The sequence below is a fragment of the Eriocheir sinensis genome, chromosome 63, assembly GCF_024679095.1.
Source record: "Eriocheir sinensis breed Jianghai 21 chromosome 63, ASM2467909v1, whole genome shotgun sequence".
NCBI lineage: Eukaryota > Metazoa > Arthropoda > Malacostraca > Decapoda > Varunidae > Eriocheir > Eriocheir sinensis.
In genome coordinates this window covers 2,147,954-2,175,048 of record NC_066571.1, presented here as the reverse complement: position 1 = coordinate 2,175,048, position 27,095 = coordinate 2,147,954, and the positions used below count along the sequence as shown (strand labels likewise).

General features: G+C 40.4%; 1 protein-coding gene across 3 annotated transcripts; it reads right to left on the bottom strand.

The window, feature by feature from the left end:
* Positions 1-9: 9 nt before the first annotated feature.
* LOC126986836 (myb-like protein X) lies at positions 10-26,448 on the bottom strand. 3 transcript variants are annotated; one of them, XM_050843223.1, is made up of 3 exons: positions 26,275-26,448; positions 17,237-17,309; positions 10-2,748 (listed from the first exon to the last, which is right to left on the bottom strand). In XM_050843223.1, exon 3 carries the CDS (start codon positions 2,617-2,619, stop codon positions 574-576), a length of 2,046 nt encoding a protein of 681 aa, XP_050699180.1. In that variant the 5' UTR covers positions 2,620-2,748; positions 17,237-17,309; positions 26,275-26,448; the 3' UTR covers positions 10-573. The 3 variants fall into 3 exon arrangements, with proteins under 3 accessions (XP_050699180.1, XP_050699182.1, XP_050699183.1); XM_050843225.1 differs by lacking the exon at positions 26,275-26,448 and adding an exon at positions 26,053-26,202; XM_050843226.1 differs by lacking the exon at positions 26,275-26,448 and adding an exon at positions 25,891-25,970.
* Between the last annotated feature and the right edge of the window lie 647 nt (positions 26,449-27,095).

Sequence of the window (27,095 nt, the reverse complement as noted above, 5' to 3'; positions counted from 1 at the left end):
TATACACAATTACTGTGATGCATTTAATTTATCGATCTTAGAATAGTACACCACTAAAAAATATACACAAATCAACTTGCACATAAATTACAAAATTTGAGAATAAAGTGAGGGAAATTACCTACATATGTTTAAAAAAAATAGTCAAAAGAATGTTAAATGCCAATTTGTCTACCTGCAGTGCATATATTGATTTCATAAGAAGCATATCAAGATATATTAATATAAAATATCCAGTTTATACACTGCTCTAACACATTTCTGTCCCTTACACTAACTTTACTGATAAACATTCACATTTCTTAGAACTTAAAATGTAGTGAAATTACCAAATGCACATGTAGGCAAGTCTTGTCATGTAATTTTTATAATAAAACTGCATACTTGAAAGTACTCATTAAGCTCATGTTTTATAACAATTATTCAAAAAGTATAAAATGTTGACTTCTGGCACTGATATTCATCTAGCACACTGAGAAGTGTTTTATTCCTAGATAAATATCAGATTTTGACAAAATATGCATACTACAAAATTATTACTTGTACTTTACCTTGTGTAAAAAAATATATATTTTAAGGTTCTCCCAAGTAAATGGTCTTAAGTTGTTTCATTTCTTCATCAATTTTTTCAAGAACATCTATTGTCTCTCTTTTAATTCTTTTTATTTCATTTATTGTAGTTTCTTCATCCTGTCTGCCTATCCTGCGAACTTCTTCAATCTTTCTTTTAACTGTTGCAAAATCTATTTTTCTTTTCTCAATACAACAGCCATCACTTTTCTCTCCTAAAAGTGATTTTGCTGAAGTTTTTCCTTTATCAACTGTTACTGTAGTAGTATTTGCTGAAACCTGAGCACCAGTAGCCATATTTACATCTTCACCTGAATTATGATGGTGAGTTTGTGTGTCTGCACTTGAAGCTTCAATGCTAGGAATTTTTTTCTCCTGCATTGATGAGGGTGTTTTCTTTGTATTCCCATATACCTTTCTTGCTAAACTGACCTTTGGCGTGAAAATATTTGAATTTACTGCAATATCACTTTGTACTTCTTTGGGGGATTCCTCTGCCTTGGATTCATGTTCTTTCTCTTCTGATTCTGCAGGTTTTGTGGTATTAACAGTATCTTCTGTATTTGTAAGGTCACCAACTCCACAGTTATCAGCAGGCTTTGTTGTGACTGCACTCATCTTATCAATTCTAAAAGATTTCAAGCTGAGGACAATGGGTTCTCCTTTGGTATTGTCAGTGACTAGACAATCAGTAGTCTTTGATGGAACTCCACTAATACTTTTTATAATTCTGGCGGTCATGATGATTGGTTTATCCTTGACATTTTTTGCTTCACTGCTACTTGAAATTTTGAATACTGGTGAGAGTACAGGCTTGTCAAAGATTGAATTACTTGTGTCCATAGTGCTAGTACTAGTGGCATTTTCCTTGCATTCTGTTCTTTCATCTTCTGGAGGGAGTTCATCGTTAAATGTACCTTTGGACTCTCCCGTGGCATTTTCATCTTGTGCATCCTGACTGTTAGCAGCTTCCTCACTTTCTTTAGGGACATCACTCTGCACTTCTGATGGTAAGGCCACCTCTACAGAGTCATGAACTTCTTCCGCAGTCTCTCTCTCCTCGTTTGTTTCTTCCTCGTTGCTCTCATCATTTTGTTCTATAACATTATGTTCTTCATTATTTTGATCTTCCAGATCACTTTCTACTTCTTCAGAAACCAAACTGTCTTCTCTGTTTTCCACAGAATCATTTTGATTTTTGTTTACTTTGTCATCTTCATCTACATCTTTTATTTTATTTGTGCCTTGATCAGCAACAGGTTCCAATTGATTTTTGTCTACTATTTCATTTTCCTCGTCATCATTTATATTATTTTTGCCTTGTTCAGCAATTTCCACATCGGTGCTTTCAAAAACTGTCCCCAACACATTTACGTCTTCACAACTCTGGAGATTTCCTGCATCACTTGTTATCTTGACGGGTACTTCTTTCTCTCCATTATTTGGAATATCAAGCTTTGTCTCTAATGTAGAGGAATTCTTATCAGTATTTGCTCCCTCTTCAAGACTGCTCAAGGTGGCATCAGGTACAACTTCTTCAGAAACTAGACTACTTTGCACAGGTTCCAAATGATTTTTGTCTATTTCATTTTCCTCTGCATCTTTTATATTATTTTTGCCTTGATCAGCAATTTCCACATCTGTGCTTTTGATAGCTGTTGCTGATACATTTTCTTCACAACTCTGAAGGTTTTCTGCTTTACTTGTTATCTTGAAAGGTACTTCTTTCTCTCTGTTATCTGGAATATCAAGTTCTGTCTCTAATGTTGAGGAATTACTATCAGTAGTTGCTCCCTCTTTAGGACTGTTCAAGGTAGCATCAGGTACAACTGACGGCTCATCTTCTTGATTAAGCCTGAACTTTGTGGTGTATCTCCTTACATCTTCATCCATGAAGCAGTGTAGTGGAATATAACGATCTACAGAATCATCTTCCAACAGCTCATTCAGACCAGCAATACCCTTTTGTTCACTTTCATCCTCTCTTACGGTGGCACTTTCCTCACTTACATTGTTTATGTTATCCATTTGTTTTTGAACTGTTGACATCCTTTTAATGTGTTTAAGCTTCTTAATAATGAGAGCTGTCACAAAAATTAGTCATTTATTTGTAGATTGTGGTGGACAGAGGTGTGATGGCTTACTCCTTACTGCATCTTCTCCATCCAGTTAATCTGCCTAGAAAGAGAAAAAAATCATGTGTAAGCATTATAAACATCCTAAGAAAAGTGTGTGTGTGTGAATTTACCTATTTGTATTTACTTTTTTATAGTCTACCGGTCCCGAGCTAAACTCTAATAGTCCCATCTCCATATCTACATTCATCCAGCCTTTCCTTCATTTATTGGACACTGCTCACCTCCACCACCTCTTCCCACAGGCTGTTCCATGTGTTAACATTTCTATGTGGAAAACTATACTTTTTCAAGTCACTTGAACAGGTTCCTTTATTAAATTTCTTTCCATGTCCTCTCAGTCCCAGCATTTTCACAGTTAAGAAGAGATCATCTCTATCCATCTCATCAAACTTAGTTACCAACTTATACAGCGTGATCAGATCTCCTCTTTCCCTTCTTTGTTCCAGTGTCGTAAATTCCATCTCCTTCAATATGCCTTCATACATCATATTCGAGAGTTCTGGGACCATTTTAGTTGCAATTCTCTGTATCCTTTCCAACGTTCTGAAATCCTTCTTTTTGTGAGGCGACCACACAACTGCAGCATATTCAAGTTTTGGTCTTATCATTGTTGTTATTATTTTCTTCATCATTTCTTTGTCCATAAAATGGAATGATACCCTTATATTTTACATCATCCTGTAGGTTTCTCCAAACAGCTTTTTTATGTGCTTTTCTGGGGATAGTGTGTCTTGGATCGTTACTCCCAAATCTTTTACTTCATGTACCACCTTTAAGTTTTCTCTCCTATCCTGTATATTTTCCTTGGTCTTTTTTTACTTTTCCCCATTTCCATGACATGGTATTTGTTTGCATTAAATTCCATCTCCCATAACTGGCTCCATCTATACACTCTGTCCAGGTCATTTTTGCAGCTCTTCACAGTCTTCCTCTGTCCTCATTTTTTTATTAACTTTGCATCATCTGCAAAAAGGCTCATATAACTTTTTATACCCTTTGGCATATCATTTATACATATTATGAACATTGTTGGTGCCAGAACTGAGCCTTGAGGAACTCCACTCTCTACTCTTCTTCAATTTGATTTCTCCTCCCTAATCACCGTCCTCATTTCTCTTCCCATTAAGTTATCCTTCATCCACTCGATAACCTTTCCACCCATTCCCCCCCACTGCTGTAGTTTCCAGATTAACCTTTTGTGCGGAACCTTTTCTCAAATCGAGATATACACAATCAGCCCACCCTTCTCTCTCTTGCACCACGTCTATTGCTCTTGAGTAGAAACATAGTAAGTCAGTGACACACAGTTTCCCTTTTCTAAATCCAAACTGTCCATTATTTATCATGTTTTCCTTTTCTAAATGTTTGACCCATTGTTTTTTTTTTATTTATACTTTCACAAATCTTGCACATTACACACTTGTGTGTGTAATTCACCACGGCCTGATCACATGTTGGACTTATAATCGCCAACAGGTACCCTCCTGACATGAGCAAGTGCTCTTTATCGTCGATCTATGGGTACTGCCAGGACCTCACACACCCCATCCCCATTGCTCAAGGGGGTACAGCAACCACTCCTTGTGAACGGAAAGAATCCAGCCTGATCGGGCTCGAACCGCCGCCCTGTCAGGACATGAAGCCCGGCACCGCAGCACTCTAATCAGTTGTGCCATGGTGTGTGTGTGTGTGTGTGTGTGTGTGTGTGTGTGTGTGTGTGCTTATCTGTGTTCTTACAAGAATGGGACAAGTTCATGAAGTCCTACATTTCCAAACTTGGGAGGCTTTCCTGACTGGTGTGCATGATGGCAAAGCAGTTCACAGTACTAAGATGAACTTGGATGTGGTGTCCCTGTGAGCTGGTTCTGGATGGGTGGCCTGAAGCCATTACCACTGATATGGGTGAGGTCACTATTCAACATTTCATTTTTTTGACATTTCAAAACACCTGCCCTTTGTAATTGTTTCAGTCCCTACCATTTCAACAGATTTCTAAGTCCATGACAGATATTCATTTTCAAACAACACCAGATCTCTGCCTGTCCACTAGCTGGAACTGCTGATACCTAACCGAGTGGAAGGTTCTGCCCTTCTGATCTGACAACACGGACCACCACTACCAAGGCCCATCTCAAGATCCCATTACTTTTTTTTACAGAAGATACAAATTAGCCTGCTATAGTGTTACCCCCACAGACAAAGGATAGCTAGAATAGCTGAAGGAGAAGGTCAGATTCGGTTAGAGCAGTGTCTTGGTACTCCCCTCTTGAACGTGCTCAAGTCATAGCAGGAGGAAATACAGACAAAGGAAAACTGTTCAAGAATTTACTTGTAAAAGGAACGAAAGAAGCATGATGCTGATCAACTCTTGTATAAGAGATTTGGATAAAATAGGATTGAGCTTAGGTATAAATGCATATGCATAGGGACCACAGGGGGGGTGAAGGCATGCAGTCAACAATTTCAGAAGAGTCAGCAAAAAAAAATATTGATAGAAGAGAAAGAGGCAACACTGCAGCAGATTTAACCCTTTCATTGCACATGGTGAGGAAGGTGACTACGTATTCCTCACAGCTAAAAACCAAAACCAACATTGGAAAGAGGAGGCCAAGATCTATAGGATTCGGTTATGTATGTCTCTCCTACAAATGTACAGGCACGTTCAGGGGGTGTTGCCTGTGAACACTTATGTCAGTGCGTGAGCGTCGGTCAGCCATATTGAGGCAACTGCGGAGATCTCTTCATGGGGTGCTGGCAAGGTAGTATTGCCAACTGCAAAATTTACAACTATTTGGTCAAAGAATCAGTCAGGTGATAGGTGAAGCTGTGCAAAAATGCCACTATATTGGAGAAGAACATCCACCAGTTACTCGTCCATAGATTTTCTGTGCTAGGCTGATATGATTTTTCCACCAAATTTAGGGAAAAACCCACTGCATTAGCAATCCTGTGAGGTGAGAAATATGGTTGGAATACTCATACGCGGGAGATTTTAGTGCGGCTGGAGCTCGTAGCGAGCATTTAGCACCACCAGCAAATGAGCTACCGCTCACTGCACTGCAATTTACGGGTTAAGGGGTATAAGACTATCAGTAAGAGGAGCGGAGATGACGAGATGAAAAGACTTTGACTTCTGTCCAAAAGGGATATGTATGTGGAGCACAGGGGTGTGACAACCAAGCAGGGCAAGGGCAAGGGCAGTGCAACCAAGTACTTTATATGAGAATTGATCACATAAAGGAGTCGGGGAGCTGGTGATATTTTTACCGACTCAGACTCAGACTCCAGCCAAAACTAGCCGACTCCACCGACTCCAACTCCACACCCCTGGTGAAGGGTTACTAAGAAACAGAGTAATCATACTGGTATCAAGAGGGATTGCAAAGTAATTAGTAAAATAATACTTCTAGTAAATCACCCGTGGCAGTAAGGGCCACTGACTTGAGTGGTAATATAATAACTCTCCAGTAGCTGGATGAGTGCATCCACCTGGGGGACACTCCTGGTAACGTAAAATATGACTCACCAGTGGCATTAAAGGCCACTGACCGAGTGTATCCATTTGGGGACACTACTGGCAATATAATAAATCACCGAGAGCCGCTGGATTGATCCATCTTGGGACGCTACTCACTGGTCCTACAAACTACACTGTCTGTGGCAGGCGAGGCCACAGAGTAAAAAATAAGAGAGATAAGTCAACAGTGGCGATTAGTGCTGAGAATAAAGTGAAGCCTGTTGAATATCTGAAAGGGATAAAGAACTTGCAGAATGGATGATGACATGCAGGACATGGAGGAGTGCAGGAGACCTTTGCCCAGGCCATCCTCTCAGCTGTTTCAGTGAACCTTTTGCTACTGTCTTAAACATCTCAGGGAATTTTGACAAGAGTCTGGCACAAATCTCCAGTTTTTAAAATACCCTCCAACCAATTCTATCCCTCTTTCTGTACTTTTAGCTCCGGTTTCCTTTCCAACCACTCTATCGCTGCTGTGATTGATAGTCTTTGTTCTTCCCCTAAACCTATCAAGAATGGTGTCCTGCAGGGCTGTTTTATCTTCCACTCTCTTTCTGTTGTTCATTAATATTTTCAAAACAAGCTGTCCTATCCACTCCTATGCTAATGACTACTCTGCATTACTCAACATCTTTTAACAGAAGACCCTCCCTACAGAAATTACATGACTCTAGGCTGGACACTACAGAACGCTTGACTTCAGACCTTTTTATCATTCATCTGGATCTGGATTAATGATGTGCAGGGTACCTGTACAGGTGCATAACACTCATATTTGTGTTGGCTGTTGGGGGGACGGGGGAGCTGAGTGTGCAGGGGAGGAAAGTGAATCAAGTGTAATTGATAGTGTTGGTGTGTTGTGGTGACAAGTAAATGTGCATTTGTTTTCTGAATGAGTCTATTGTACCACAGTCTAAAATCTGATGAGGGAGGCTGTTCCAGTCACGTATGGTGCATGGAAAGTATGAGTGCTTGTATGCGTCAGTGTTAGTGCGATATGTTTGGTATTCATAGATGTGTGTGTTACGAGTACATTGACTGTTTGCATTGTGTATGTTTTGGGGTCAATGTCAATGTGAGTGTTTGTGATCTTGTGCATAAGTGAAGTCTGTGTGCTTGTCTGCATATGGGAAGAGGTTCCATGTTTATCTGTTGTTTGATCCATGTTGTGATGCCAGGCGTTCGAGTGTAATTATTTGTAATGAACCTAGCCACCTTGGTGTTGATTTGTTCTAACCTATCAATGTTTCTGTAGTGCGGCGACGGCCTGATGAGTGAGCCTCCCATAACCCATTCAGCAAATGGGGTACCTCTTTGGCCAACTCGGTAAGGAGTGGCTCTCCCGTCACGCTGGTCGCGGGTTCAATCCCAGGCAGCCGGGAATACCCTCTCCTTGTTGTGATTAATTTCTTGTGTGTTTCGATACACGCAGAGGACGTGTGGGACCGAGAAAGTAATAGAAAAAGAGAATAGAAAATCTCGTCATTAAATTTCTGTGTGTGAGGATCCCGCACCGTGGAGCAGTATTCCAGTGTTGGTCTCACAAGTGTGTCATAAGCTATCATTCATAAATGGGTCAGAAGAAACTTGTGTAATTCAATGCCTCAAAAACTCAATTTCTCCACCTATCAACTCAACACAATCTTCATCATCATCATCATCATCATTTCGTTTAACATCCGTTTTCACTCTTCATGAGTGGCTAGACAAAATGGCTCGTAAATCGAGCCATTTTCAGTTACTGGCGCAAGATTTTCCGGGTGCATGCCCTTGCAAACCCAGCCACCTATTTTAAGTGGTGGCCCTAGCCTTTGCCTGAATGAAAGAGACAAACCCTACAAGGCAGCAGGGGGCTATGAGGTTTACCACCCACTATTTCATACATAGCTGGGAACTCGACATAATCTTCCAAAAACCTATCCCCTATTTTTCAACAACACTCAGCTGTCCCCTGCAAAATCTTAACTAGAAACTTCCTGTCCGATCTCTTCTTAACCCCTTGTCGGGACCCAGAAGATGGACAAACAGAGGACGACCATAGCAGCACAGTTAATTAATAGTGACCCCAATCAGAGGCAAATACCGAGTGGAGATATGGAGACAAGAATTGTAAATATGATAGGAGAGGGAAGGAAAGCAATTAGTCAGATATACATAGTCATAAACATTTAATAAGCACTAACACTACTCAGAGGTTATGGAAAATACCCAGACCCACATACAGAAAACAGATACCCAGTAGGCATGGTCAGGAAGTGTGGATAACCATTTCAAGAGGACTATAACATGTCACGTGCGGTGTGACGACAAGCTATAAGCGAATAACTGAAAAGAGAAGTCACTGTCGGAGTGTCTTCAGAGTGAATCACAAATAAGCAGGAGAAGTAGACAATACAACATGATGAGCGAGCCAATGGTTGTTGACAGGAAGTATTGGCTATTGGTTATGTAGAAAATGAAGGCGTGTCAAGGATGTAGTTCCGCCTCAAGCAAGGAAAAATGTGACCTAGACAACAGTGGTATGGGCAGACCAAGCCTTGCACTCACTTCAAGCAGTGCTGCTACTCACTCAGCTGAGAATGGCTGTTGTGATCTTAATTGTGAGTAGAAATTCGAGAATCTAAGGGAACCCGACTGTATTGTTCTGGAGATTATAATGTAGGAGTTGTGAAGTAGGATTGTGAGTGGGACAGGATTGTGATTATTTTATTGCGATGTAAAACAAAGGTAAAATCACTGGGTATGGTAAAATTTGGTGTTTCCGTGACTTGTAGTAGATTATAATATAGGAATGTGTTATTAAAATTTTGTGAGGAGAGTGCATAATGATTGTGATGTAAGCAGAGAGATACAAACCACTGCTTGTGGAACGACGAGTGTTATTATTATTGGCAACAACTGAGCACATATTGTAGTATTATGTTTAAGACATGTCATTTGTCATATGTTGCATCCATTGCTGAATATGCCAGTGTTATGATCGTCTGAGCATAGAATATTGCTTAAGGCAATTACTTTCATTTAATTTTAAATAAATGTATATTTTTTTTTCCCTTGTTTATCCCCGAACACCAGTCTCCAATATCAACTTAAGCCGGATCACACTACCAGGGATACGAGACGGTGAGATCATTTACGGAGTAATTAATGAGTGATAAAAGAATTGTTTTAATACAAGTTAATGCAAATGAAATAAAAAAGTAAGAATTAAATATAAGAAAAGAAGGATCCAAAACCCTTCATTACCGATGGCCTACCATAGTACTTCATATAAAATTTTATCTAAGGAACCGATGAAGTACAAGCTCATTGATGATACACAGGACTTCATTTTTTACAGTTGGTGTGGTTTTTATGACATACTGACAAATTGACCAGTTGGCACCTTGTTTTTCAAGGACGTTGGGGATGCTAGCCTGGAGGGGTACGATGTGAAGCCTGGGGGTGATGGAGGGCAGTGTGTGATTGACATGTCGTATCATGGCGCCTTTTACTCCGTCCGATGGTGATTCTGAGCGCGATATGACTTGAAGGCAACTTACAAGGGTCAGATGATAATGAAACTCAATCAGAAGGCTTTATAAGTGACTTGGATGAAGACTATTTGCCAGAGAATGACAGTGAGGTGAGTGGTGACGAGGAAAATGGATGTGAATGGTGACGATGAAGAAACAACACACACCCCTACAATCGTGAGTGGTCCCTTTGCTGATCATCATCCTGGCACTGTTCCTGCCCTAAATGAGGATTTTTTTGATGTTCATCCTGATGTACCAAGGAATGACATGAGTGCTTTGGACTTTTGATTTAAATAGTATACACCTCGTGAACAAAATCTATCAGAACATGTGAAAAAAATACATACATGACTAAATATGATAAATACAAACTACCCCCACAAAATTAGGAGACGCGCGCGGAAAACTCAGTGCAGGAGAGGGATGGGTGGGAAGCATGGGGATCACGGAGTCAGTAACGAAGGGGTTAAGGGGAGGCAACGATAGTTACTAAGGAGGCGACATTCATTCTTTTTAGATTCTCATGAATTTGGGTATGTATATGTCTTTGTACCTTAAGTATAAGATCCCCAAGTTTCATTAAGATACAACCAGTATATAGCAAGAAAAAATATAATACACACTGAAAATGACAATAAATGACATTAACATTCTTCACAAAATCTCAACTATTTTTCAACCAACTGTTTTGAAAATAAGTCTGAAGATGACGGATGTGCTTAGCTTTTTTTCATCGTGGCAGATTTTAACTATCACACTTCATATACAAAAAAAATAGGCTAAAAAATTTTGGTGCTTTTTTTTCTTTTTTTGTGAAAAAAAATCTACTGGGATCTGGTTTTATCTTTTTAACCCTCCAATGAACTGTAAGTTTCCAATAAGTGTCTGTTCCACTCACCATGCATTTCTCAGGCCCAACCGGCCTATTTTTCCCGCCATGATACTCTAGTACATTCCCGGACGTATTTTACCCTCACAGATATAGCATACTCCAATAAATTTGGTATCAATGGCTTCATAAAGACTTGTACTAGAACATGCACAAATAAAAATAAAGGAAAATAAACAATACAAACTCGTTTCAAGTCTCCGTATAGAGTATTGTAGACAATAAATCCTAAGTACCAACTCTTCTCCACTCGCTAGCTCGAAATTTTGTGGGCCAACTTTTTTAGCTGAATATATGTTTTGAAGCAGAATTTAGTATGGTATCCTCAAAATCCTCATTAGTTCCCGAGTTACACCAAGAAAACTGTATTTTTTTCAAAATAATCTAGAGTTGACGCTTCTCATCTACGCTCATCGCTCCTCATCTACACTCCTTAGAAAGGTTGCCATATGTTACCATTAAAAATCTTATCCCAACAAATGACACTCCCAAATTTGACACACTTTCACTGAAAACTTAATTTTTAATCAATTTTTAAAACTTTTATGACATATTTCACGTCAACGAGAGCCAGGACCTTTTACCCTTGATGAGGCAAAATGCGTCATCGTGTGCAAGAGGGTTAAAAGATGAAAAGTTTTTCCTTTCTTTCTTCTTTCCAATGATACCTTTATATCTAGTCACTTCAAAAACAACTGAGAAATTGCACTCCCAATGTCAATAACTGGTTTTGAGATATGCGCAGTTTTACGTTGAAGAGTGTCTATCACAATGTTTTTAGGCTTAATGCAGCAGAATTTTACACATTTGGGGGGGAAGAATGACAAACGAAGGCAAACAAGTGATTATAATATATAATATTCAGGACTATTTGACACCTGGTCCCCTCTTATTTTAAAAATATGATAGTATACACCCGCAGGCGTGGGTGTTAGAGGACACCACCCTCCTCACTGTTGTCAGGTTTTAAAAGCCTCCTGCCTCATAATGCTGGCTGTCTTCCTTTATTTGTGGCCTCTTAGTTGTCTTCTTTGGTGGTGTTTTTCTTTTTGACTCTAGAATCTTTAGTTTTGCACCAGAGTGTTGAGAGGCACTAAACCCAAGATGAATGAGATGGTTGGTATTCAAGTAACCAAAATTGTGGTTCACAGTTATCACAGCAGCTTTGTAGCTCTGTAGGGTCCACCGTGCTTGTTTTGCTGCAATCAGACCTCAATTTAGCATGTATGCTTTCATTGTCTGGGTTCTACCCTTTAGGCATCTCTCAACCAGCTCTGTCTTGGTGAGATCTATGTAAATCCTCTTGATGTCTTCCTGCTGATCAGAGGGTATGTTACTCAGGCACAGTGGCTTTACAGAGTGGCTGCATGGTGTCTCACTCTGAACAAGAGCCCTTTGATTACCGTATTTCGCGGCGTATAACACGCACCAGCGTATAACGCACACCCCAAACTTTAAGACAACAATTTTGGAGAAAAAAATTAGTTCTTAAAATGCTCAGAAATATGTACGGTTAAAGAACATTGACGATGTACAGTTTCCTGAAATTTATATATTTTTGGTGTAACCTGTACTATTTGAATTGACAAGTGTCCTTGAGTAAAGGAATGAAAATGGCAGCCGGGCTGGTTTTGTGAGAAATACATCCCCATACATACTGATGATGCACAGCTTCTGATATCATAGTTAGCATATTATTCTCACCATCACTCGTAGGTTATGACAGACAACAATTCACATGGTTCTGGTGACACGCGGCATGCAGCTGTTTGTTGTATGGGTGTGGTTGTGTGGTTTTCAAACAATGCAAATGGCGGCCGGGCTGGTGTTCTGCGAAGTAACTCCTTGTACAAGACTCATGATGTACAGTTTCTGATATCATATATATTTACCCCATTATTCTCACTAATATTAATAATTAATAATGAACACATGGATATTTTTTCTCCAATATGATTTTTTATGTAGCTTGTAGCTTATGTAGCTTAGTCATTCAATACAATGCAAATGGCGGCCGGGTCGTGTCGGCGCCCGGGCACCGACAGAAAAAAAGAGATAACAACAAGGCATGGGGAATCCTCCACCGATTTCATTATTGTATAGCAGTTATTTGATCACCCTGTATTCTATGGTAACATATTATAAGATAGCTATGGACTACGAAGGATCATAAGCAATAATAAAGGTAAGTTTGCAGTTGTTATTGGACAAGACGAAAAAAAAACACCTTAAAACACCCCAAAGAAGAAAATCAATAAAAATTTGTACATTCGGCGTATAGCGCGCAGGGGTAAACTTTCAGGCATTTTTTATGTGAAAAAGGTGCGCGTTATACGCCGGCAAATACGGTAAAACATCATGAGTTGATGTCCTTAGGACACAAATCATGAAGCTTATTATTGATATATCTTAGTTTATTAAATCATGAAGCTTATTATACAGGTAACTCTCAATTTACGCGAGTATTGTGTCCTTGAAGAGGTCGCGTAAATCAAAAACAATATAAATCAAACAAGAGGTATGTTTCTATTGAAAAATAAATATTCACTTCATTCAGTGGAGAGAGAGAGAGAGAGAGAATATCCATATCACCGAGATTTCCACTCAGGCACTCAGTCTCAGCCTCACTCGTGTGAGGAAGAAATGAGGGACACCATGAGCAACTGGCTAGTATTGGTACCGGTACCGAGCAGTCTGGTACCGGTACTGTACCGTATAGCTGGTACCGTTAGTACCGGTACTGGTACCGGTACTTGCCCACCCCTATTGTTGAGTAGCGTGGCAGCGTTGGTACTGTATTGTTGTTCAAGTGGTGCATGGGAAGAACTGAGCTCAGCTGTGTGGCAGCAGCGCCATGTGAGTCCAGTTGCGTGAGATATCTGGTGGCCACTCCATAAAATATCGCTTATAAGTGAAAAAACATGTAAATTAAACATTTATTTGGCTTTTGGACCCCGCGTTATTTCAAAAACGCGTAAACCAAACTCGCGTAAATCGAGCTACAGGTAACTCTCGATTTACGCGAGTTTGGTTTACGCGTTTTTTAAATAACGCGGGGTTCAAAATTAAAAAAAAAAATTATTTACACGTTTTTTCCACTTATACGCGATATTTTATGGAGTGGCCACCAGATGTCTCACGCAACTGGACTCACATAGCGCCGCGGCCACACAGCAGAGCTCAGTTCTTCCCGCGCGCCACTTGAACAACAATACAGTACCCACGCTGCCACGCTACTCAACAATAGGGGTGGGCAGGTACCGGTACTAACGGTACTAGCTATATGGTACAGTACCGGTACCAGACTGCTCGGTACCGGTACCAATACTAGCTAGCCACTCATGGTGTCCCTCATTTCTTCCTCACACGAGTGAGGCTGAGACTGAGTGCCTGAGTGGATATCTCGGTGATATGGATATTCTCTCTCTCTCTCTCTCTCTCTCTCCACTGAATGAAGTGAATAAGCATATTATTCCCACCATCACTCGTAGGTTATGACAGAGAACTAGGCAAGACACAATTCACACGTTTCTGGTGACACACGCCATGCAGCTGTTTGTTGTATGGGTGTGGTTGTGTGGTTTGTAAACAATGCAAATGGCGGCCGGGCTGGTATTGCGCGAAATATCTCCTCGTACAAGACTCATGATGTACAGTTTCTGATATCATATTTACCCCATTATTCTCACTAATATTAATAATTAATAATGAACACATGGATATTTTTTTCCAATATGATTTTTTATGTAGCTTGTACTGCTCCTTAGTCATACAATCAAGCCACCTGTGACATCAAGATCAAGATCATACAAACGGCGCCCGACGGAAAAACGGGATAACAACAAGGCATGGGCAATCCTCCATCGATTTAAATTTTGTATAGTAGTTATTAGATCACCCTGTATTCTATGGTAACATATGAGACAGCTACGGACTATGAAGGATTATATACAATGATAAAGGAAAGTTTGCCGTTGTTATTGGATAAGACAAAAAAGACCCTTAAAAACACCCCAAAGAAGAAAACAATCATTAAAAATTTGTACATTCGGCGTACAAGGCGCAGGGCTAAACTTTCAGGCATTTTTTATGTGAAAAAGGTGCGCGCTATACGCTGAAAAATACGGTTTTTATTTTTCGACAGAAACCTACCTCTTGTTTGATTTACATTGTTTTTTATTTACGCGACCTCTCCAAGAACGCAATATTCGCGTAAATCGAGAGTTACCTGTACCTGTATTATAAAGCTTACTAATGACATATGGTGATCTATATTATAAAATACTAACAAAACTTAACAAAAACGTAAAAAAATGCTTCAAAATCCTTCCGAGTCATGAGCAACAACAAAGCACGTGGTGTGCCGTGTGGGGGGCTCTTTAAATGAACGTAAACAAAGACAAATTCAAAATAGAAGGAATTGAGGTGACAATGTGCCGTTGACACAGAAAACTTGGAGCGTTCTAAGGGTAATAAAATTGTTAAAACACAAATTTCGATGTCTCAGTCAAAAATATTCAATTTTTACTGTTGCCTCCCCTTAAGGAGACCGACTGAGTAAAATCCTATCTTCTTTCCTTATCACCTAAATTGCAGATTTGATTTTTTGATGATTTGTTTTGCATAAGTGAATCTATAGTGAACGCTTGAGCAACTTTAGTCCATATTTCATTTTTCTTTTAATCAAAATGCCAAAATAAAAATAAAAACATTTTGATGAATACTGACTAGGTTTTCCTTTATAATTCCTTGCAAAATTGTCTGACAGTAGTTTACATCATAGTTAAGAAAGCTGTTGTGGCAGACTTTTTATTTTCTCTTTAGTTTATGAGCAAAAAAAAATATTCCATTTTCCCCTGCTTAATTGTTTTCAAAAATATAAAAGTTCCAAAGCAAATTTTTTTAAATTCTGAGACAACAGAAAACAAGCCATTTTAATGCTCTTTCCACCAGTACCTTATTCATTAAAATCGAATAATAAATGTAGGAGTTATTCACCAATGTATTGTAAAAAGTTGGTTTAGAGTTACGGGGCTTTAAAGTTACGTAAGTACATATTGATGTTCCTCATCCATGAATGGCCACACTGTGCCGAATACTGAGTACCAGGTATTGTAATGTTGTTGTCTTGCTATTTAGGAGATCTTGAGTCATGAACATGGCACCTGATCCCACTTCTTGTTGAAGTATTACTCACTCAAAGGTGAGGGTGTCAGGGAGCCACTGCCTCCCTCATTGTTCCCAGTTTTTGTTTGCATCGCCTAGTGTTAGAAACTATCTGGCTGGTAGGATTTGCCTCCTTCCTTTTCTGTTTTAATCTTCTTTCTTGGTTGTGATGATCTGTCAGAAGCTGTCTTTCCTTGTCTTGTATTCGTTTTGACTTTTTTTGTTGTTGTTGTTGTTGTATGGTGAGATGGGCTCTTCTCTCTTGAAACTGAAGTAGAAGGCTGTGGTAATGATGGTGGTGTTGATGCAGAAGCATCAGGAACAGCAGTCGTGGCAGCAGGGAGCGAGGGAGAGGTGGTAGCGAGTGAGGTAGCAGCGGTGGGTGGTGGAGTCATGCCTCGCTGCTCCATGCGGAACACCTGTCTGTATCTCTTCATTTTCTGCTCGAGCATGGCGTGCCTTCTTCAAGCAGACAATCCTCTTGACAGTGGTAGCCTTTCTTCTTGGCATTTGAACTGGATGAAGCCAGCATCATCAGCAGTTTTGTCAAAAGAGGAAAAAAAGGCAGTGTGGGGGGAGAGCGTAAACACCTACGTCTATCCTTTGCGTGACAAGGACACGCACTGATGAATTAAGGTGAGAGCTACGGGACAGTATTGTCCCGCGTGCACAGGAGACAGTATCAGCCACCACCAGAGAGAAAACTATTCGTGTCTAAATACTACAGTGTTTTTCTTACAATTTTTTTTCTAAAGGTATCTTCTGCCTCACGTGACCTTAACTGAGCGCGCGGGGTGATTTAAACGGCCATTTAAACGACCATTTAAACTCGGTCAGTAAAAATTTCCCTGTAATGTTTTCTCTATGCCCTTAGGGTGATCACTGACGAAGTTTCTCATTTTCACTTTGGCCGGTCTCCTTAAATCACCTTCCTCGAGGTTAGGTGCTCCATATCGTCTCCCACTATTTTATTTCCCTTCCCAGGTGATATCCATATACAAGGGGATTGTCTGTTCTCATAAGATGTATGCATCTCATTTGGAGGGGCTCCACATACACAGCCCTTTTCTTTTGGACCTAGTAGAGTCAAAGGCTCTTCATCTCATTAACTCCCTCCTCTTTCTGAGTTTTTTACCTCTTAAATTCCACTGAAATGTTGCCTCTATCTTCTCTTGATAACTTCATGCTGACTGCTTTTCTGAACTTGCTAACTGCATGCCTCCCCCTCTCTCACAGCTACACTACACACGACTTTCTGCTCTAGCTCATCCATATGCTTTGCAAATCCCTTATGCAAGAGTTACTAACCAGTATCTGCATTCTTTCATCCCCTTCATCCACTTCAACCTCAAATAATGTTACTCCCCTAACCCTATTCCACATCCTCTTACAGGAATCACAAACCAAATGTATGCCAATTAATGTAATGCTAACTTACCCAGTTCTTTCGGGTGTGGAGAACAGGTGAGGCAGAAGACCTGGGGCAAGCTTTCGCGTGACCAGCAAAATTACTGTAAGCAAAAGGCATTTGTTAATTAATATTATTGTAATAATACACGGTAATATAAACAAACCACAAACCACTGCGTTCAACATTAGTCAAACTTTTCAGAAAATTACTCTTGTGATTAGGTCCATTCTGACAGGCTGGCCTGCAGACCAAGGATGGGGAGCTTTGCCCTGACCTGTTAGCCACGTAACATCATGCAACCATAGCTAATGGAGCTCACAAACTGTGCCACAATGATGGTGTTACCCAAGCCGAATAAAAAAAGAGAGAGAGAGAGAGAGAGAGAGAGAGAGAGAGAGAGAGAGAGAGAGAGAGAGAGAGAGAGAGAGAGAGTCTTATCTTCCCTCTGCACCATGTCATAATTACAGCCATACAACACACCTCCCTTCCCTGTAACAAGTTTCAGCATAAATAGATTAGTTATTCACAACAATTTTCCTAAGATGGCAAACCACACAAAATATCTCCGTACTGACCCAGTGATGCTATACATAATTGGACAGCAATGGCTGTACCAAAGCCCACTGGTTAAATGTGCTGCTTCACTCTTAAATATTGGGCATTGTTTATTTAATCAAACCCTTTCTTTATAAATACAGCTCTGTGGTGCAGTGGTTACCACGGATAAGCAACAAATCTGCAGGCCTAGGTTCAAGTCCCAGCCCAGATAGTCAGCCTGCAGCTCACCCTGTTATTCATCCTCCCTATCGGCCTGGTCGATAAATGTGTACCTGGGGAAACCTAGGGAAGGTAAACTGTGGTAACCCAGATGTCACTCTGGCCTTGTGTCCCAGGGTAATGGGTTCTTGCCCACTACAGGCTAAAGGGCCAATGTGGCAGATGAGAGCCATGGCCAAGCGCAGCTATACCTTATGCCCCCAACTTTACCTTAACCCTTGTCTTGTGAGGGTTTACGTACTTATTTTTCATTTCTGTATATTGTGCGGACAAACTTTTACTTCAGGTGAGTTTTGATGCATTTACTATAAATTTTAGTACATATTTCATTTATTGCCATTTTATATTTTCAATGTTTTTTTCTTCTATCTAATAGATTCAAAGCTCTTTTGAATGTTTTGAGGCATCACTTGTGCAAATGAAGAGCAACCATAATATGACCTAGTCAAATATTTGCCATTGGTAGGTTAGGTTAGGTAAGATAAGTTAGATTTGAATTTATTTTTTTAAGGTCAATATGTGTGAAGAAACAAGTGAACATTTTGAGATAAAAGTGGGCTTAAGACAAGGGTGTGTCATGTCACCATGGTTATTCAATATTTATATGGATGGTGTTATTAGAGAAATGAAGGGCAAAGTTGGAGAAGTTGGAGTAAGAATGTTCGATGAGGGAAGGAAGTGGGTACTGAATTCGATACTGTTTGCTGATGACACGGTGCTCATTGCAGAAAATGAAAGTGACCTACAAAATCTGGTCAGTGTTTTTGATAGTGTCTGTAACAGGAGAAAGCTGAAAGTAAATGTCAACAAAAGTAAAGTGATGGTTTGTGAGCAAAGTAGAAGTGAGGTTGTAGATTTTGTATGCCCATATAGAGTGGGAATTGAATGTGAAAAAGAATGCAAAACAATTTTGAATGGTGAAGAAATGGAGGAGGTCAATGAGTTTAAGTACCTTGGCTCAGTTATGTGTAAGCATGGTGGTACGGAGGGAGAGATAAGAGAAAGAGCATTGTAAGGAAGAAGGGTGGTAGTGTCTTTGGGACGAATCATGAATGGCAGAAGTGTGAGCATGGAGGTAAAGAGGGATTTGAAAAATACAATAATAGTACCAACCCTCACATATGCAAGTGAAACGTGGGCCTGGAATGAAAGTCAGAGGTCTAGAGTGCAGGCAGTGGAAATGAGTTATTTGAGGAGTTCTTGTGGTGTGAGTAGAATGGATGGAATGAGTAATGAAAGTGTGAACGAGCGTTTTGGAATGTGTCACAGGAGTGAAGGGAAGACGTGTGGAGTGGTGGAAGTGAAGCGACAGACTTTAAAGTGGTTTGGCCACATGGAGCGAATGGAGGAGAGTAAGATGACCAGAAGGGTGTATGTGAGTGAGATAGAGGGAGGGAATGCTAGAGGACGACCTCCAGTGAAATGGAGGGATAGGGTGCAAGAGTACATTAAGGAGAGGGGGGAAAGATCTTTGAGAAACTTTGAGCAGGCAAGGAGGGAGTGTCTGGATAGAGAAAGTTGGAAGCTCTTCTGCCATGGCCATCCCCTGGTGGGAGCTCCTAGGAGCAGGCGTCGATGAAATGATTATGATGATGATAAATATGTGTTATAGGCTTTGCAAGGTACTGTTGTTGTCGTTGGCAGCAGAGTAGGCAAAAGTGGTGAGCCACAAGTTTATGCTGCTCCCAGACAATCACAAATTTCATAGCTATTTTTACAGCTGTTTTGATCTCTACACCATTTCCTATGGCTTCTTGGGAGGCTTGAAGGTAAATAGAAAATATGTTGGTTAAGTAGAAAATGAGATATTGGCATGTGAGTGTTACCAATCTTGACCCAATTTACTTGCTTATGTTAAGATTATTATTTATTTGCACAACAAATGATGTCTACAAACATTCATTGGAGCTTATTTTAAAACCATCAAATGCAAGAAGAAACACCAAAAATAGGAAATCGCAATAAAGGAAATATTTACCTAAATTTGTAATATTTGTGTAACAGAATTCACAAATGGAGAATGGGGGTGGAACAAAACAAAATAGTGATTTGTGATGGATACAGAATGAGGGTGGAACAAAACAAAATAGTGATTTGTGATGGATACAGAATGGGGGTGGAACAAAACAAAATAGTGATTTGTGATGGATACAGTCTGCAGATTCATTCAAAATGCATCAAAACTTCATAAAATTTACCAAATTACCAAACTTACCCATCACTATTCAATTAGTTCAGTGGTTTGAAATGAATATGCTGGTATTATTGCTGCTTAAGACAGTACATACCACGTGGAAATAGCCAGTCATCTAGTAATCTCATAATTTTATGTATTTTGAACCCCTACATCACCTAGTGGAAGTTAATAATAATGTTGCTGATGAATTTTAAAGATTTAATGTTTTCCATCTCACATTCCGACTTGAAGGAGATCTGAGGTGTCTACTGCGTTCGCTTGTGTGTTGGTTTAAGGGTAAGGGATCGCGCAGGCTCAGTCACATGACCTGTTCTTAGACAATGAAAGTGTTTGTTGATATCCAACACATGCACTTTCAAACATGCCCAAGGCTACTCACCTTTTCAGCCAATCACAGCACTACACGTCTTTTCTGAGAAAGGTCTTCTCTCATGTTTCCGTCATTTAAACAATGGCTACAGAGGAAAAAAATTGCTTCAGTGATCACTGTAGTGAATGGAAGTATAATACACGTATTGGGACTCTTTCTAAGTTCCATTTACAAGAAAACCTGTCATGATTTTCTTCATGCTCACTTTAGCCAATATACGAGTTATTTTATCTCTATATTTATGCTTGCATCTCAAAATTATCAATTAATTTATGTTTTTATGTGCACCATTTAATTCTGCATGTTTTCATATATAATACATGATGACTAAGTTGAGTTTATGGCTGAAAACTTGTTATATTCAATAGCAACATTTGAAATTTGGCGCGCGCGGCGATCATGGATATGGCGCAGAGCGCTGTTTTGGCCCGGCCATAGTGAAGGGGTTAAATATTTAGGGACAGTTTTATGTAGGAATGGAAGTATGGAAGGTGAGGTGAGGGAAAGAGCAGTCAAGGGCAGACAGGTAGTAGGTGCATTAGAGAGAGTTATAAAAGGAAGAAGTGTGAGCATGGAGGTAAAGAGGGGAATAAGGGACAGTACTATCCTGCCAACTCTGTCATGTACATCAGAGACATGGACATGGAATGCAGCACAGCAATCGAGAATACATGCAGTGGAAATGAGTTATATAAGAGGTGCATGTGGTGTTTCAGGATGGAATGGAGAAAGTAATGAAAGCATGTATGAACGGTTTGGTATGGGTATGACAGTGAAAGGAGTGGAGTGTGGAGTGGTGGAGTGGGTGAAGTGTGATGCGTTGAGATGGTTTGGACATGTGATGAGAATGGGGGAGAATAAATTCGTGAAGAGTGTATGAGGGAAGGATTGAGGGAAGGGGTGTCAGGGGAAGACCACCTATAAAGTGGATCAATAGGGTGAGTGAGTATTGAAGCGAGAGCGTTGGAAGTAGCAGGATTGAGTGTGCTGAGAGGGAGTGCCAGAGCAGGGAGATGGAGACACTTTTGCCACAGCCACCCCCTGGAGGATAGTTCCTGCGAGGGAGCAGGGCATCCAAGGTATAGATAGATAGATAGTGACTCTGGATTGGCTGAAGGACCAGCAGCCTATTAGTGGTGATGGTGATGAAATATTTTTTATAAAGAGAAAGTACAATCATGGCTGACAGTTAAGTAGTGTGTGACTGTTTAAATGCACTGAGTCGGCAAAAATTCATCGTTCCCTTGATGGGTGAAGAAGAGGACAGAAGTGCTGCTACAATGATTCCTTTGATAAAAAGTACATTCTACCAGGGATGACCATAGTGAGTAACACTTAGAAAGCGTATGGATTGCTGGCTCACGAAGGCTTCTCTCACTAGGTCGTTAACCACTTCGCCAATTTTGTAGACCCGGAAAACAAACAAGTGCACACACAAAACATAGAAAATTGAGGAGATACTTAAAGGAGTGGGCAAAGCAACCAGGGTTGAAAAATGAGTAGTCTGAGCAGTATTTCGCTCAAAACCTCTTCATCAAACAAAATGACCGAGACTGCCACCATCGATTCTTTGAGGATGCTGCTCGCCTCTATAAGCCTCAATCAACACGACAACCACCTGAACGACCTGCAGCACCTGTACCACTTGAGGTGCTTGACAACCTTGAAGTCGGATCCGACATTCATCCACAAGCTGGACCCTCAACATCTAACGGGTATTTCACTGGGGTCTAATTACTGTTTCAGACAATATAGGGCATAATGGCTATCAAATATGGTATTTGTACTTATATTTGTAGTGTAGGAGGAGGCTGACTGTCTTTTTTTTGTTCTTATATTTGCAGATTAAGACAATCTCTATCTTCTTTTCTCGTTTCCTATTCACAACAAGCTTTGGAGCCTGGTGGGAAAGTGGGGGTTTTGGGTAGAAGCAAAATTGATTGAAATATGGGCTTCCCCAAACTTAAGGAGAGACTACACCATCAAGTATTAAAAAAAAAAACGAGTTACATGTCCCAACATTTACTGACTTAAGAGGTAGCTATCGAATGGCAGTGTATTTTTTTGTCTACCTAAAATTCAATGCCTCTAGCGAAGGGATTTGAATACCACACTGCCCACGCATGTGGGCTTGGCACGCTGGGAATCATTACTGTGCATCTTTTGCAATGAATAATGCATAACAATCACACATCACCTCATCTCACAACTCAGTTGATGCCTCTCGTCATGGTACACCACCACTCAAGGCCACCACTCCACGACCTCCACCCTCAGTGTATGGGGAACACTGGTTGGAAGGGGACCTCAGCTGCATGCATAGAACTCGGAGAGAAAAGAAGAATAACACCAACAAAAGGGAAGAAAAAGAAGAACAAGGAGGACAGTGGAAGTACCAGTGAGGAATACATATGCACCGGGGAACTTCTAGATCACACCTGGCGACAATGAGGGGTGTGGCACGTCCTGACACCCTCGCCCTTCAATGACTAATACCATTAGTAAATGGGGACCAGGACTCAAATTTACAAAAATTCTTAAACTGCAAAGTTGGACTTAAGGGCGAGTTATACTTTATTCCTCATCTTAATTCTCACGAGTTGTGCTTAACTGATGTGACGGCCTGAGTCAGGTCAGGAGATTGCCCAAGGAGTCTAAGGCTGGTGAAAAATAGAACCAGCTCTATATATTGACTTGTTTTCAAATATCCATACAAATCAGTGTTAAACTGGGTGGCGATTCATGACGTAAACGCAGCCTAAGATGAACTCAGGTCACCAAGATGGCCGAACGTCAACAAGCTCGTCAGTGTCAAATGGACGTTCTGAATTTTATCTCACAGGGGAAAATTACTGTTAAAATATTGCCTCTAAGTTTATTTTATGATAATTGTTGTTGTTTTTCTGAGCCCTAAAGCAATTATTAAGGAAAATGGGTGTGTGTTATGCAAGGGGGGAGGAGGGGAGGAAGGAACAGCCAGCCATATTCTCAATATTTTTCTTTTAATTTATCTCCAAGGGGAAAATTACTATTATAATCTTGCTTCTAAGTTTATTACATGTTAATTGTTTTTTCTTTCTCAGCCCTAGAGCCATTATTAAGGATGCAATTCAAACAAATACCTCTTTTACCAGGATATATTTTCATACTGCATCCTGAAATTTATCTCAAAAGGGAAAATTACTGTTAAAATATTGCTTCTAAGTTTATTTTATGATAATTGGTATTTTTTTCTAAGCCCTAAAGCCATTATTAATGAAAATAGGAGTGTGTTATTCTAGAGAGGAGGGGGGGAGGATGAAGCAGCCAGCCATATTTTCATTATTTTCTTTTAATTTATCTCCAAGGTGAAAAATTAAATGGGGTTTCACAGAACAAATTATGAGTTGGTCAGATACATAATGATGACATGCTTCAAAGTTGGATAAACACTCCCTAACCACAGCTACTACCAAATAACGGTACTAATCACTCGGTCTAAATGTAGAACCGGCATGGAGTGTTACAAAGATCAATTCCCTATATGAGGCGTCCAGAGGTAAAGGGGCGACATCACCAAATCTGGCATTTTTAGTTAAGTGTACCATGCAATAGGCACACACATTTTCTATGATTTCCAAAAACAGTGCAAGGTATACTGACCCTTGTAACAAGAGAATCAAGAGTGTACTAGTAACAAGTGCGAACAAGAATTCCTTATTATCATGTTGTGGTTGTTGGAGGTAAAGAAGCGGTATCGCCAGCAGCATGAGAACCAATGAGGAGCTGGTTCTCCAGCGCTACCTGCTGCTCCACCAATCACAGGCTGCACTGCCCACTAAGCGGAGCATCTGAGTTAAAGCCCGGGAAGTAAACATTGTCCTCAGGGATTCCTCGCATTATCATTATTATTATAAAAATTCATAAAAAATCAGCATTTTCGTTTAAAATTAAATGGTTCATACCGTAGTTTACGTGAACAACATAGATTTTAAAAATCCACATACATTATGGATATTCAAATTATCATAACCAATTTCCAAACTGGGGTATAAAAATTTAGCAATAAAATGGATTTATTTTTCAATACAAAAGAAAAAATAATTGTTCTTATTATATAGTTAGGCCATACAATTAAAAAGAATACAAACAATAACTTGGTAAGTCAAGAGGAAAGTGCTGTACACATAGCTAAACTTTGAATGCAATTTACTCACAATTAGGTTTTGGTGATGTCGCCCCTTTACATCCGGACGCCTCATATAACAGATCCACTATATATATAAGATTTTCGGGGATATGTTAAGCAACCGAAATTAACATGGGAAATCGATACAATGTACTTGGCTATGATGGTGGTTTTGGAGTGGGTGAAACGTAGTGGTGGGAGGGATGACAGTGGCGAAGCCCTCTGAAGCAGGTGGGGGTCTACAGAGGCCAACCCCCCACACCCCCATTACTTACGTAAGGTTAGGTAAGGTTATAAGAATGGGGCGGCGATGGGGGCAAAGCATCCCCCCGATAGCCACACTCACGTAAGGTCATTAGGTTAGGTTAAATACCAAGAATGGGGGGACGAAGGAGGGCAAAGCCCCCCTCCAGTATCTATGCTCACATAAAGTTAGGTTAGATTACAATAATGGGGGGGTCAAGGAAGGGCAAAGCCCCTCGTTAGACACACTCACTAAGGTAAGGTTAGGTTACCATAATGGGGGGGGCAAGGAGGGCGAAGCCCCCCATCAGATACACCCCCACAGGGAAGAAACCTACCGGCGCAATAGGCCACAACGTAAAAAAAAAAAAAATTAAAAAAAAGTTAGACTACAATAATGAGGGGGTCACAGGTGGGCATTAGGAACATCCATTGTTAGGTTAGGTTTGATTAAAGTAAGGGGGGTCAAGGAGGGGCAAAGAACTCCTGCTAGATATGCTCACGTGAGGTTTGGTTAGGTTACAAGAAGGGGGGTCAAGGGGGACCAAAGAGCCCCCATTAGATACGCTCAAGTAGGGTTGGGTTTGGTTACAATAATGGGGAGACAAGGGGGGCAAAGCCCCCCCCCGTTAGATTGGGTTAAAGTAATGTGGGGTTGTTAAGTTGCGGAAATTTCCCTCGAATTTTGGGATTTGCAGAATTTCATTCAATTTTATTGAATTCCCTATATCTGAGGGGGGCCAGGTCAGTCAACTTCACCTCCCCCACCCAAACACCCTGTATTCCCACAAGTTCCCAAGTGTTAGGCATAGGGAAAGAGGAAAAAGATAAGAAAATATTGTCCTAAACTGCAAATTTACCAGTATGCTTATCAGAGTGATGATTAGCACATTAAAATCTCATCAGAAAACAACTGTGTCATTTACCGGTCAGTCAGGTGCAATTCTATATAATTACCGGGGAGGGTGACCCAAACCCGCGAAACCTCAACCAAGCCTCACTAAACTAAGACAGCTGGGCCCACTAAGCGTGACCTGATTTGCTGCGGAATGAAAGTAGCCTGTAGAGTCTCTTAACGCCGCTGTCACCTAGAAGTGCCAGTGCCTTGCGAGACTGAATCAATAGGAGACCAGGCAGAAGCGCATGGGATGTGCCAGGCCATTGTTTCCGAGGCTAAGGTGTTGCACATGGACCAAGACAGCAGCCCATACTTCCCCGGCAGCCTCGTTGATATGTTCCCCGTCAGCAGGACCCACACCCTCCACCAATTACCCTCCCGTTAAGACACAACAAGAAACATTTTTGGCTACCTGATGCTGGCGGGACAGAACGATGGCGGTGGTGAGGGCGGAATAAACGTTCATGATTCACCTGCTGACTCCCAAGGATCAAAGACATCTGTGAAAGAGTATTTATGTTTCTTTCTCACTTTGATTTAACAGTAAGTAGGAGGCAAACGCTACGGAGATCTAGAGTAAAATAACGAGGTGCTGGCATCCATTTTGGCGGTAAATTTGAACTCCGGTCACCCTCTCGCCATCACCAAGACAAGAATTTATTATATTGATTGATTGATAGTTTATTGTTGCAAGTAAACAACAAAGGAGAAGGGAGGAGCATGCCATCCCAACCCCCAGGCAGTACAGAGATATATTATTCACAAGCAGCACAAATCATTACGAATAAAGACGTGAGAAGAAATAAAGGATGAGGAAGACAGGTTTCCATTTATTCTTCAACTCTGTATCCCTTATATAAATCTTTATCAGTAGGTTTTCGATCCCGTTTCATTCCTTCCATCACTCCACTTACTACACCAAGACATGAACTTACTGAACTAGACACACAAGTAGCATTAATCATGGGAATGGAAGAAGTGGGGAGAAAGAAAAGATGATGACAGGTTTCCATTTCTTCCCTCGACGATTTTGTATCCCATATTCAAATCTTTACCACAAATTATACCAGCAGCTATAGGTCTTCCTTTTTCATTCCTTTCAGCTAGTGCTTTTATGTTGCATCCACAAACTGCACCAAGACATGAACTTATTAGGCTATATATTATTCGCAAGCAGCACAAATCACTATAAAGGGGCAGGTTAATTCACATTTAATTCTTCTTCATTTCTTT

What these genes read in the sequence shown, in the direction of transcription:
- LOC126986836 (XM_050843223.1), bottom strand. Translation starts at nt 2,619, where the DNA reads ATGTCAACAGTTCAAAAACAAATGGATAACATAAACAATGTAAGTGAG.